Here is a 14,423-nt window from a genome sequence, read left to right on the forward strand (position 1 = left end):
AACAGACTGAGTCTATCTGCTGGGGAGCAGTTGTAAATTTTAATACAATGAAAACATTTCTCTTAGTACTGTTTTTGAGAGAGAATTCAGCAGCAGTTACAGTTGATCCGTCACCTGTGGAGAGCGACGATCACCCTAGGAGGCCTGCCAACTGACAAGCACTTTTCAGGTAACAAGAACAATGATATTGCAAGAAGCTACACAACAATATTGCAGTAGTTATAGCGACCACCACTATAGTGATTGTGGCCTGGGTTAATGTTCCAAATATTAATGCAAGGAACACACTAGACTTGATAGGTTTAGAGTATTTTCTTTACACTAAGAATCAGCTGGTAACACATGACGGGTGGTGATGCTCCGTTTACTCTATTTCCTTCCATAACAAGTTTCCTAGTTATGCCCACTTTCTCCTATGTTAATTATCTATATTCCATGGCAGTATATTTTCAACATCTAAAATGAGAATACTGTAACTACGGAATACCTCAACTCTCTCTCTCTCTCTCTCTCATACACACACACACACACAGTCTTGTGCAACTTTACACACATTTGTATGAACAATGCATGTAAAATGCTCATTTGCAGTGGGTGAGCTCCCTAAAAGCAGCTAAATCAGTCCTCCCAAATACAGAGAATCATTAAAAGCCAACGAAAAGCCACAGTAACTATTTAGCACTAACATGAGATTTTAAACCTTGCCCACGTGGTAATGAATTCAAATGCCTTTTGCGTTTTTTGCTAAGTCATCCAAAGCAAGAATCTCAAAGATTGACAACATGATATGTGAATCTAATGGGCTCACGTCTCTGTTTATTTTGCTTATTGCACAGATGAACAGTACCCTTGCTGCAACACTTGAATCGATTTTGAATGGCCATCTACATTTGGCTAAGGCTGGTTTGACTTTCTAGAGAAAGGCCAGCCGGTCTGCAAATGGGCACCTCCCTCCACACAGATGTCAATGTACACTAAAGACAAATCTAAGTATATGTATATATGGCACATACACATATATACGCACACTTAAAATGAATTGGGAAGTGCTTTGGCTTAGATGGGATTAAATATGTACTTCCCAAGTGCATAGGTTTCCTTTGACCAACCTGTTCAAAAAACAAATATGAAAACTGTCATGGCAATTTTGACATTTCCTATGTCTTTTCCGCTATTTGGAGGCCCCCATCTTCTCTACTCCATCTCTCCGAAGCATTTTATTTTTAAAAGCAGTTGGCTCCTTTGGCCTTCTAACACTCCATTGATTCGTCCATTCCTTGGAAGAGCTCTAAGGTCACATCCAGAAACTTATCTTCAGTGGAGAACAAGGTTGCAAAGAACTTTTTCCCCTTCTTTGAGTCCTTCTTCCCCCCAAGAAGTGGACACCTTGATGTGTCATGAATAATTCACTCTTGATCTGACTTGCCTTGTTACCCGTGGCCAGCCCAAGCAGCTGAGGTCTGAGCTTTGCCTGCCCTGCATCGTTGTGCAATACTGGAAAAGAAAAATAATCCATTAGTCTACACCCTTCAGACTGTGGTGACGTGATCAGGGTTCTCTTGAATTTCTATGCATTCGATTTCCTCTCTCTCCTTCCGTTTGGCGCGTTTCTTTTTCTTGTGGTGCTTTTTGGAAGGGGGGAAAAAGGTTAGGAACACAGGTAAGATAACAAAACAGTGCAGAAGTGTGCAACCCCCTGTGAGCAGCAAGCATTTGAACAGTGTGAAGGTCAGGTTCGAAGGCACAAATAGGAGGGGGACCAACCCAATAAGAAAAGAAGTAACATTTTGCAAAATGGCTGTCCCATGCTCTTGCAGGGAGCTTTTTATACATTGTGTTCGGGTGTGCTCAGTTGCTAATACAAACGTATAAAGCAGTGGTGCACAGTGGTCAATGGCGAAATTTAAAGTGTAGATAAGGCACAAGATAGAAATGCAATCCATGTCGATGTTCCATAATGTCATTAAGCCCAGAACGCCCAGCTCAATTGAGGTGACGCTAAGAATTAGCCAGAAGTTTCCCAGAGGGTGGATCACTAGGAAAAAAGTCAGGATTAACACCAGGAGAACACCAAAGCCTGCAATCAGAACAGGCACTGTGACAGATAAGCTGTAATGGTCCATGAACACAAAGGAGGGGTTGAACACGATGAAACGGATGCTCTTTGACAGCGACAGGGGCCTCAACTTTTCCAGCACTTCTATGACTTCCTTCTGCTTGTCTCTGCTAGTCCTGGCCACCAGATACAAGCGAGAAGCAATGATGTTGTTTTCATCTCCTGCCTTGGAGAAGATGATATCGTTTCGAAAATGCTGGAATTCTGGCTTTTTTAAAAATGAACTTTGTAGGACACTGATAAAGTCACTCTTGCTATTGGCACTGATGTTGCTCACTTTCAGGAACTGGTAATACTGCTCCACCCAGGACACTGCAGTGAATCCACTGCAGAGTCTCCGGAGGTCCTCCTGGACACTGCTGTTCCAGTACTCAAGGGGCTCATAGACATAGAATCCTATCACGGGGCTGTAGTTGCTGAAATATTTCTGCTGAACCATGGCATAAGAGACGCTTGGGGAATCACTGGCTAGTAGATTGATGATGTTGGCTCCGTCACTGATCTGCAAGCACCCCATGAAGGAGAAGGAGGCATAGATGAGATAGAGGATGACAACAAATGGCTTCACGTAGATATTGGTAATCCATTCATTGTAATGTTCACGGAGGAAGTGCTGAATAAAGTGGTGCTGGTAGGGGTTTGTCTCATGATGGGATGTCTGTTGATGCCCATCACTCATCACTGTTTGGAACCACACAGGCTTGCGGTCCAGGTATTCTGCAGAAGGGATCTTACAGCAAAAGATGCTGTGGTAGCGGTTTTGCTCTAGTTGGCCAGCGAAGACCAGACAGGAGCCAAAGAAGGAGAAAATGTAGAAGTAGTTCAACAGGATGGAGACACACATGTTCTGACAGAAGACCTTCACAGCCTCTATGTTGGTGAACGGGCTGGCACCCATGCCAAAGGTAATAAAGTACAGGGAGCTCGTCATGGTATAGGTCACCATCACATCCGAATAGGCATCTGCTACCCTGTCTTTGAAGGGCAAATTCTCTTTGGTTCTCCGCCATCCAGACAGAAGCTCAAATACTCCTTTTGTTCCATGACCTAATTTAAAAAAAGAAGGAAAAGAAGAATTGTTTTCATTCCCTCCTATGGTTCAAGCGAATTCCTTATAGGTTATCTATGCTCAACAGTACTGCATACTCTAATCTTCAAAGTACTATGATACTCCTATCAGGATCTCAAATTTCAGTTACATAGCAGGATATGTTTGGTTCATGTTTCTACTTCAGCAAAGTCCAAACTTATTGGTATTCTGGGCAAAATGAAGCATTTATTGTCTGTTCCATTAATTTGACAAACTGTAAATGTAACGTGACATTGTTTTGTGATTTTTTTTCCCCCTGCACACATACTGTCTCCCTAAATGGATACTAAGTTGTCAAGGGCAGGGGCTGTTAGTCACCCATCTTCAAATGCCCCTCAATACCAGTTCAGTGCTTTATCAACTGATGTATTGACTGACAGTCCCTAACCTTCATTTCAAACTGACTTACATGCTGATTTTGGAAATTATAAGATGATCTTAAACACTTAAAAATGGCTTTAAATTGATTTTACAATGTTAATAATCTGCTAGGTAGCCAAACAGCTTAGAAACCAATTCCTATAGATTTGATTAATTAACATTGGATATGAGTCAAAAAACTCTGCCAGGTCACATAAAACACAGGGCAAGACCTTCAGGGGGAAAGATCATAGCAGGCATTTCCTCACAGAGCTTTTATTCACACAGAGTGGGTGATGAATAAATGTATGACTGCTCCATTAAAGTGGACGGAGTGTGCTTTTTCTTTTTTTCTTTTTTTTGCAGTACGCAGGCCTCTCACTGTTGTGGCCTCTCCCGTTGCGGAGCACAGGCTCTGGACGCGCAGGCTCAGCGGCCATGGCTCACGGGCCCAGCCGCTCCGCGGCATGTGGGATCTTCCAGGACCCGGGGCACGAACCCGTGTCCCCTGCATCAGCAGGCGGACTCTCAACCACTGCGCCACCAGGGAAGCCCTAAAATGATTCTTTAATGAGAGCACTTCTCTTCTGAAATGAAGACTCTTGGTATCTTTGTAGTCACAAGGGGGGAAAGGTTACCTGAGGCTATGGCTAAATTTGGCTTGTCTCTGCTTTTGGTCACTTTTTTGGAGCATTAGGTACATTATGGAGGCCAGGTTGTTACTTTATATAGTACAAAGGTCTTACGTGTGGGAAGATGAAGCTAAATCATATGAGGTCAAATAATCACTCTAAGTATGGTAAAGACTGAAAACACAACTTTGGGGCTGGCATGTTTTATCCCATTCATAGGCTTAGATATTTTACAGGGTGTTCCTAATAATACTCACTCATTTGATTTTCACCATAGTCTGGTCACCTCCCAGCAGTTCAAATCTATTACCTGCTCGAGAGTAGTCCTCTCACTCCCCATCAACCTGCCTATGATCAGTCTTACTTTCCAAGTTTCGTTCATGCTATTTTCTCTGCCTTTCAATACCTTCCTCTTGTTGCTGCTTATATTGAAATTCGACCCATCAGTCTGTTAGCTCAGTTCTCTTCTTTGTCTTGAAGCCGTTTCTGACAATTCCAGACATACTGATTTTTTTCTGTTCCTTAAATTCCTATTGCACTAATTAGCTACTCATTTTGGCACACTAACATGTGCTGTTTTGCTCTGGAACAAAATGGTTTTCTCAGGACATGGTCTATCTCTTTGGTTAGACTGCAAATCCCTCAAGGTCAGGGAATGCATTTTATGTTACTTTTATACTCTGTAGAACATCTGACAAAGTGATAGATGCCCACTAACCTCTCAATGAATTAAATCAACTATAACTCTCAATTCCAGTTGGGTCTAGAAAATGTACCTTTTTATTACTAATTCAAAAGTTTATTATGATCTTTATACCTATATTAATTGTGTCCAGAAGAGATATACACTTTTTTTTTTTTTTTTTTGGTACGCGGTCCTCTCACTGTTGTGGTCTCTCCCGTTGCGGAGCACAGGCTCCGGACGCACAGGCTCAGCGGCCATGGCTCACGGACCCAGCCGCTCCGCGGCATGTGGGATCTTCCCGGACCGGGGCACAAACCCATGTCCCCTGCATCGGCAGGCGGACTCTCAACCACTGCGCCACCAAGGAAGCCCGAGATATACACTTTTAATTCAACTCAACTCAATATATATTTATTAGAATTTGCTACCATGAGGATCTGTGCTAGTCAATATATAAAACACAAAGGTAAACAAGAAACACAATGTTTTCCAATATCTGTCAGTCCACAGGTCATTTTTACTTGGGTAGTTCTGAGACTGAGATCATAACTTCTAATACAAATGCATTTTAGGAACTGTTCTGTATGTTGTAAGATGTTTAGAAGCATTCCTGGCCTCTACTCACTACATGTCAGTAGCACACTCCTCAGTTGTGACAATCAAATATGTCTCCAAACATTGCCAAATGCTGTTTTGGGGACAAAATTGCCTCCAACTGAGAATTATTGGTTTAGTCAAAAGAAAAAGAGATATTATACACACACACACACACACACACACACACACATACACACACACACATTTTAATCGCCCTTTTCTGACTATAAAAATAGGACATATTTCCATCAAAAATTTTGGGAAAATGGAAAAAATAATGGTCAAAACATTATTCCATAGTCCCATAACACAGATAACTGCTGTTAACAATTTGGTGCATTTATTCTAGCTATGTATGTATGTATGTATTAAGCTTTATCTATCTATCTATCTATCTATCTAACCATCCATCCATCCACCCTTCCATCTTTCCCGACAAATAACTGTAATTATTTCACAGAACTGGCCTCCTACAAAGAGAAATTAGGGTTTGGGGTTATCTTGTCGCTCTGTCCAGTTGGCCTGTCGACAATGGAGATCCCGTTTTCTAACCTCTGCAGTGTTTTCCCTCTTGGTTTCTTACTATTCCCTTTAGTTTTCATTCTGATGCTAGAACCATTTTTTGAACATCTCTGCTCACTTGAAAGAATCCTTAAATCTCTACATAGCTTTTTAAAAGGAATTGTATTCACTATTTTTCCACCCTTACTCTGAGAGTCCTATTTCAATTCAAACAATACACCTGAAAACAAGGCACTAGTATCCACTCAAAAGACAGGTGGTCCACCATCTCAGATGATGAAGCATGGAATATACACAAGTGTGACTTGCCCCACTGAACAAAGATCTGAACTGATTCCATGATATTACTCCCTGGTACCCTAGTCCTGGCAGTTCTTTGCTTCTGTCCGATTCCCACCAAAATCCTTAATCCTCACCGAAGGCCTCAGTTTGTCTTATGAACACCATTCATGCTCCTGAGTGGTGATAGACATATATGTAAGCAGCTAACAGACTTGAAAGGAAGGCTTGCATTCTTGTTAAGTAGAGATGTATGCTGTGTACTGTGAAAATACAGTTGCTTCTTTCTGAGGGGTCAGAAAATCTCCAAAAGGTGTTACCAGGCAGAGGATGATGCCAGTGGTGATCTAGACTGATGGAATAACATGAATAAGGGCACAAACCCTTATTACTTAAGGGAAAGTAGTTTTGTTTTTGATGTTTATAATTGAATTTTTTCTCTCTGCAGAGATAATCTATTGCCCAAATTATACACTTTATTTAATGTTCCAAAGGATGACTGCCAAACACTGATCATGATTTCCTCCCACTATATTAGTATATATTTGCAAATTATATTAGAATAATATGACAAGTATCTCACCTGGGACATTATGGGATAACTGACATTTGTCTTGATAAAGTTTCATGAAAGAAAAGAGAGAGAGAACTCTTAGGAATAAAAGTGATTTGGACAGAATTGGAACTGGGAGAAAAATTCAAGGAGGAAAATGAATAGAAATAAAAGATCTGCATGTATATGTGTGTGTATTGAATATTGCAAAAGTCTTCAGGGATGTTGCTGGGGGACCTCTTTCTAAATGAAAGCAAATGGAAGAATTGTGCAATAACAAGGAAAACTTAGCTGTCAGCTTACTAACATACCCTATTTAACAATAATTTAATAAGTTCTGCTATTTTCAATTGAGAAATGAGAAAATGAAGAGTGTGTCGCTTCTTTCCCTAGCCATGGCAGTGCAGTTCAGCCAGAGGAAATATTTTAAATGATTAAAATTAAAAAAAAAAATTTGTTACCAGACAAAACTCATTTCAGTCCTAAGTGAGCTGAACAATATTCAGAATTAGTTATAATTCGATCTGAACCTCAAGCAATCACTCTACAACAAGTAAAGATGACTTCTAAAGTGAGATGGATCTTCTTGAGAACTTATTCCAGCCCACATTTTACAACATTTCTCTAAACTCCTGCACTTCCCATGTAAACTTCTACACTATGATTGACCTGACAGTGCTGTAGGAAATCCCTCTGGTTCACTGCTAGTCCGGAAGTGACTTCTTTCAAAGCAATGATGTTCTTCTGCAAATCTAATACAAATTTTACAGTTGCCACTTTAATACCAAACCTAACCTCTCCAAAATCAAGAATTCCAAAGAAAATAGTCTTAACAAGGATCAAATCCAATCAGAACTAATTGTAACTGACCCAGTTAGTTTCCTACTGGTTCTCCTTTGATACAGTTATTGCTCTAATAAGCTCCTTCTGTGGGGCTTCTAATTCTTTCTAATCTGCCGAATTAGAATTCTCTTCTGAAGACGTACTGGTGGGTCTTCCTCTTCACTTGAACATGTTAAGCCCTCAGCAGGTCATGAGAGTTTGACATCTCCTGTTTCAGCGACATGAAAAATAGAGGTAAAAATAATACTCCACTCACATCTCACTCCAGAGAAAACTTTCTGCTTTCCCTTAGCCGTTATTTCTGCTTTGGTTAATTACCTATGTGTTCAGCAGCTCTGTTTGTGGAAATCACCATTGAGCTCAACTAGAAAAGCATTTTGATTTTTTATTGGGTTCTTAGGCTATGCGATCCTGATGCCAACCTAATGGATGAAAAAACAAAATCCCAGTCAACTGAACCAGTAAAGCAGCTAACAAAAAAATCGGGATATTGAATCAGCATTCTGAGTTGTCAGTCACTGGTCTGGCATTATATGGGATCCTTATGCATAGTTCTTTCTCTTTAGTTGGCTGATTTCTATGTATATTTTAAAGATACCACTTAAACATGATCTCATCCCTAATGCTTTCCCCTTCCCCTCTTCACCTCTAACTCCCCCACTTAGAAGCCTCCCCTCTGTGTGCCAACACATTTCTTAGTGCTTACTACCACACCCAACTGAAATTAAGCATTCATGGGACTGTATTTCATGTAAGTCCTTATGAGGTCCTTACCATCTAGGGCAGGTACTTATCTTTTCTATTTTTGTATTCCAATTATTTGGCACTTACTGGTACTCAGTAAATGTTTGTGAAACTAAATTGGCCTTGATCTGCCAAAATCTGTCTAGTTTTCAAGATATTTTTAAAGTTCTTGTCATAATTGTTATTAACAGCCCTGTATTCAGTATAAGATTTAGTGAAATATAGTTTGCCCCTCAATTTACTGAGAAGGGAATTTGCCAAGTGCTGCTGTGGCAGAGGCGGTGGTAAATATCAATGATGTCCAGTTACAATATTAGCACATAATTCATTCGTTCGGCTGGCTCAGCATTGTAAATGCCTAGAGGGAATGGAATAGGAAATTAAGAAACTTGCTCTAAGTTGCTAGTTGCAGGGTAGAAATGGGTCCATAAGGCACTCCTGTCACCTGAAAGATGATGAATTTTTTAGACATTTTCTAATCCCCATGATGTCTAACTTAGCGGTGGTTATCAGTGTGTCTTTGTAGACTGACTACTTTTAATTAACTCTCATCTAGAATAAATAGGTGATTATCAAGCTCCATTCATAAAGGACGGCCAAGGCTGTTGCACCTTGGTACCTACGTAGCCCACAAAGACATAGGTAGGAAGTTATTCAGCAGGAATGCTCCAGGTTGCTCTCTGATGGGGCATATTTGACGGTTTTACATGTAAACCTGTGGCGTGCAGTGAGGGAGGGTCTAGCTTCATATTACCCTTAAGCATTTCTCCTGAAGTGTCCCCACCCCCGTACGGAATGAGGCAGCGAGGAAGGAAAATAAGGAATTCAGAACGAATCTGAACAGATACTCATCCCTTAGCTCTTAGCAGGAGGTTAGAGGATTTTATCATGTCTCTAATAAGAAAAAATGGAATCTAGTAACAGATTCTCATTGTATGATTTTCAGAGCTGTTATATACTTGACACATATCTTAATGTATAGAAAAGGGCATGTAGTCTCATTCCAGAGTTTGCATTCCATCATTTTTGACAATTTATTTTGTAGTTCTATATAAAGTTAAAATTTAAAAAATCCAGTATGTGTGTTTATTCATATGCATATGTGTATATACATGCACATACATATACATACATATACACATGTATATATTGAGAGAGATATGTGTGTGTGTGTATGTGTGTGTGTGTGTATATATATATATATATATATATATATATATATATATATATATATATGGAGAGAGAGAGAGAGAGAGGAGATGGGAGCGTTCTAAAGCTCACAGACTATTAGCCAAGATTTTAATACTAAAAGTGGGGAAAACTAGGTAAGTCCCACTATTTGATATTGTGATTAGCAGCACATTCCCCAGAGCCAGAGTTTAAATCCTGGGTTAAATCAGAGTTTAAACTGCTTGACTTTAAATCCTGGGTCTCCTACTTCCAAGTTCTGTGACCTTGGGCAGGTTGTTTTTTAACCTCTCCATGTCTCAGTTTTCTCATCTGTAAAATGAGGTGACAAGAGAAGCTGCCTCATGGGATTGTTCTGAGTTTTAGATAAGTTAATACATGTGCTTGGCACACAGGAAGTACTCCACTGAGTGGAAAAGCTCAGTGCTGGCAACTCCAGGGTATTTACCATGGAGAACATTCCAAGTCATTTGACTTGGGATGCCAGCTTCTGAATGCAGCCTGGTTCCTGCTCTCTTCACCACCACAGCTGACTTGGCTTTTGGAGGGAACTCGGGGGCTCTCTTTTCAGATTTCCTTGCCGCAGGAGCTCAGTGTTGCCAAGAGCTGAAACTCCACTGCAGAGCCAGCGCACACACGGTGGCTTGCTTTCTTGTTCTCTCCCTCTTTGGTATTCCCATTCGGGGAGAGAAAAAGACTCCCAGGAAGCTTTTCATTTTCTTCTCAATGCTTTCCGTGTCTTCTAGTTTTATGAAAGGAATATACATTATGTTTGAGAAAGGAAAAAGCAGCCCTGATAGCTGGGTGCTGTCAAGTAGGTCTTGGTGTTGCCAGGAGCTGGTCTGGCCCTCACAGTTCAGCTTAGTATTGTCCTGTTGATGACACAGATGGTCTGGCAGAAAAGCATCAGACAAGATCACTTTGTGACTGGGATAGATTGAGACAAAATAATACCACTCCATAATCACGACTGAGCACAAACAAAATGCAAACGTTGTCCGAAACATAAAATAGGCCAAACATCCTTTTATCAAGAATAGTAGGATTGGGCTTCACTGGTGGCGCAGTGGTTAAGAATCCGTCTGCCAATGCAGGGAACCCGGGTTCGAGCCCTGGTCCGGGAAGATCCTACATGCCGCGGGGCAACTAAGCCCATGAGCCACAACCGTTGAGCCTGTGCTCTAGAGCCCATGAGCCACAACTACTGAGACAGCGTGTCACAACTACTGAAGCCCGCGTGCCTAGAGCCTGTGCTCCGCAACAACAGAAGCCACCGCAATGAGAAGCCCGTGCACCGCAACAAAGAGCCACGACTAGGAAAAAGCCTGTGCGCAGCAACGAAGACCCAACGCAGACAAAACTAAATAAAGAATTAAAAAAAATAGTAGGATTGATTGCTGCTTCTTTACCAATCACAGTTTAATCTTGGTCTGGTTTCCTTGCCTTCTAAGAATTGTTAAGGTAACTGATCATGGATTTACCCTCTCTTCCTGACAGGAACCAACCTTGCTGCCTTCAACCCTCTTCCAAATCACCTAATACTTGCAAAAATCATATACTAAGTCCATTCTAATATCTTCCTCCAAAAATGCTTCATAATCCTCAGAGGTGTGTGTTCTTCCTCATTGCAGTGAGTCAATAAACCCAGATTTGTTCAATTATTGTAGGAGTCCTGGTGGTCTTTGGTTGGAGGACATTGATATTTTATAATAAATATTTTTGGAAAATGAGAGAAATTAAACTTCCTTTATTGTTGGCTTTATAAACTGACTTCTTTGAGTGTAGGAGTTAGAAGTGTGGGAGCTAGAACAGGAGCATTGGATGAGAGTTAATTCCTGGAGGATCTGAATTTCCAAATCATGTCACTAGTGAAAGGGGTGGCGTTCTGGTGGAAGTGATATTTTAGTTGTATTCTCACTAAAAAGAGAAAGCCACATGGGCATATGGGAAGTGGCAAGCTGTTCTGAAAGGAATATAACATGGCTGTTAACATCGGAGAAGCGGGGAGGAGCCACGTGGATGAAAAAGTCATTGCTTCAAGCAGAGAAGAGCAATGAATGGGAGAACTGGGGCAGGGCTGAAAATCTTACAACTGTCAAGAGAAGTGGATTGGTAGCTCATAAACTAAACACAAGCATATGCTTAAAAGAAATCAAGACCTACAATAAGAGATCATATAGAAGAAGAAAATAATAAGAACTTGGAGGAAGGAAAATTAAGATAATCTAAGTATTTGTTGAGCTAAAGGCATTCAAAGATTGGTTAGAATAATCAGTTCATTCATTTGAAGGCCATTTCCTGAGCGCCGCCCATTAGGAAGATACGGTAAAATGTCATCGCTTTGAAGTTTAATAACTCCCATTTGTCCCATTTGAAAACCATATCATATCCATATGCCTGAATTTAATGGTTCATTGATTACAAGCTTTGGGGATCTCTTATCCTACAAAGAGTAGAAGTGATGATGACTTAAGATTTCTATAACACCAAGAGCTGGAGAATGCTTTTAAAATGCTTTTAAAATGTCTGATTCAATCATTAAGAAACGCGTTTGAAATGGAAGGAATCTTACGGAGCAAGTTTAAATTATGCACAGTTTTGGTTTCTTACAAATATCATTCAAAAGAAAATCTTCAAAGTTGTAGCACAAATGCTTGATAAAAGCATAATGCTTTCAAGAGCAAGTTTTCTGGGAGCATCCTTGAATGTTTTGCTGCCTGTCTTAACCAGTGAAGATAAATTTAACAACCCATGAACGAGAATTCTCTCTGAACAGAATGGCCTGAAATCAGTGGAAACTCAATTAACCAGGAAGCTCAAGAACTGGATCATCTGATTATTTGAAGTCGTTAAATTAATCAACCAGAACTTCCTTTCTGATTCCGCTTTCATTGGTTGATTAGCTTTACCGGAGATCTTTCTAAAATGCATTAGACTTGGATTCCTCTTCTGCATCCAGTTCTGGAAACAAGGGATTATCTGTAGCAATTACAATGATGTGCTCTGGAGTAACACATTTTGCTTCTAGTTCTGGCACATCATTTTGTGATGTGTGGTATGGGGAGAATTCGTTTAACTTCTGTGTATTTCACTTTCCTAGTCTGGAAAATAGGGATTAAAAAGGTACCCATTTTAATGGGCTATGTGAAGATTACATGATACAATAGTTGTAATACGCTTAGAGCAGGCCTGGGACCCAGGAAGCACTCAATAAATGTTAGCTTTTATTATTTATTAAATAATATACTTCAGAGTCATCATTTTATCATACGTCATTTTATCAATAATCAGGAGGCAATTTAGCATATTGGTTAAAGAGCTGAGTTCTGTGGGTTTAAGCTTCCATCTATTAGATGTGTGACCCTGGGCAAATGAAAGACTCCATGGCTAGATTTGCCAATCTGTAAAATGGAGAAAACAGCAATTCCTGCTTCAAAGGATTGCTGTGTTAAAGGAGACACAGACACATGAATCCCTTTATAAATACCTGGCACACAATCAGTGTTCCCACAAATGATAGCTAGTATTGAACAGTAGTATATAGTTGCAGAAATGTGGGAGTTTGGATTGAATGTATACCAGGCCTAGAGAAAAGTTCAAAAGTTTTCTTCTCTGATGATTATTTTGAAATTGCCTGTTCTGTCCTTAAGAAGTTCGTTGTGAAAAAATGTTGATTAATAAAAGACTTTAGTTAACTGGATCCAACTAACTGCAGCATTCCTTCCATGTGTGCTCTTATTCAGGCTAAGCTAATAGAATCGTTCTCATCTGGCAGGAAAGAAGCTGAAGAAGAGCTTTTCAGCCACTGTTTTATTCTGCAGCTCACAGAGCAAACCAGACTCCCTTCTAGGAGCAGAGCACAGTAGGGCTTTGGGGCAGCCTGCTGAGTTCCAGCAGCCCCCGGCGGTGGTGGTGGGGGGGGTGCTGGTGCAAGGACACCATTTCCTAGAGGGTCCTCTCTAAGTGAGAGAACTGCTGTCATTTGAATACATCCCTGATGAGTACAGAGTCCCTTTTCAGATGAAAAGGCCCTCTTCTCACCATATTTCTCTGTCATCTGTCCCCTTTCAGCGGTCCACAGCTTAACAGCTTTAACACAGCATAAATTAATCCACGGGAGTTATCTCAGAAAAAGTTAGATGTTAATTCTCAAAGGCAGGGCATCAAGGACAGTGGCTGGGCAGATAGCAGGGTGGAAGAGGGAACCTGAGTGCTGGCTCTTGTGTTAATTCCCCGGGTTCAAACCCCAGCTACATCACTTCCTACCCCACACCTTCAATAGCAAACTCTCCGTGTCAACTTCCTTACGCGCAGAGCAGGAAATGCAAGCCCCTACCTGATAGCGTGTCGCTGACATTAATGAACGAGATAATCCACATAGAGTGTTTACCACAGTCCTTGGCACCTATTAAAAACTCAATAAATAGTAGGCGACACTTTTTATTTATGGGTGAACATTCACTTGGAGTCTTAGCTACGTGCTCACAGTATAGTACAGCACACTGCTGTGTTTCATTCTTGAAGTCATCAATAGAAGTGACAGTTAATCATGATAACACACCTGGCCACCAAACACAGCTTCAAGGGATGAAAGTTGTAGGAAACTCTTATTGCCCTCTTGGGATAAATCTTACTCCTTTCTGTCTTGAGAATTCTCATGGACTTTGTCCTGCCCATTTCCATTAGGCAAAGATTAATCAAGAAACAATCATAAGAAAGAGTCAAATGAAAACCCTCCCAGATAGCTATGACTCTGAAACAGCTAACTGGACCTTGGGAAGGATGATTTTTGGCCATGTGACCATCTGAAAGTT

At 40.6% G+C, this 14,423-nt stretch overlaps 1 protein-coding gene across 3 annotated transcripts in view; it reads right to left on the reverse strand.

Annotated features, from left to right (window-relative positions):
• Positions 1 to 1,411: 1,411 nt before the first annotated feature.
• Positions 1,412 to 14,423, reverse strand: part of PTCHD4 (patched domain containing 4) — a gene marked incomplete at its 5' end in the record, with an annotated part of 171,046 nt that continues 158,034 nt past the window's right edge. For all 3 annotated transcript variants that reach the window (XM_082848787.1, XM_082848788.1, XM_082848786.1), the window contains one exon: positions 1,412 to 3,163. In XM_082848787.1, the coding sequence (XP_082704913.1) occupies positions 1,530 to 3,163 (1,634 nt within the window). In that variant the 3' untranslated portion in view covers positions 1,412 to 1,529. The remainder of the gene's footprint in view (positions 3,164 to 14,423) is intronic.

This window comes from Leucopleurus acutus (genome assembly GCF_964270905.1).
Source record: "Leucopleurus acutus genome assembly, chromosome: 10".
NCBI classification, from domain to species: Eukaryota; Metazoa; Chordata; class Mammalia; order Artiodactyla; family Delphinidae; genus Leucopleurus; species Leucopleurus acutus.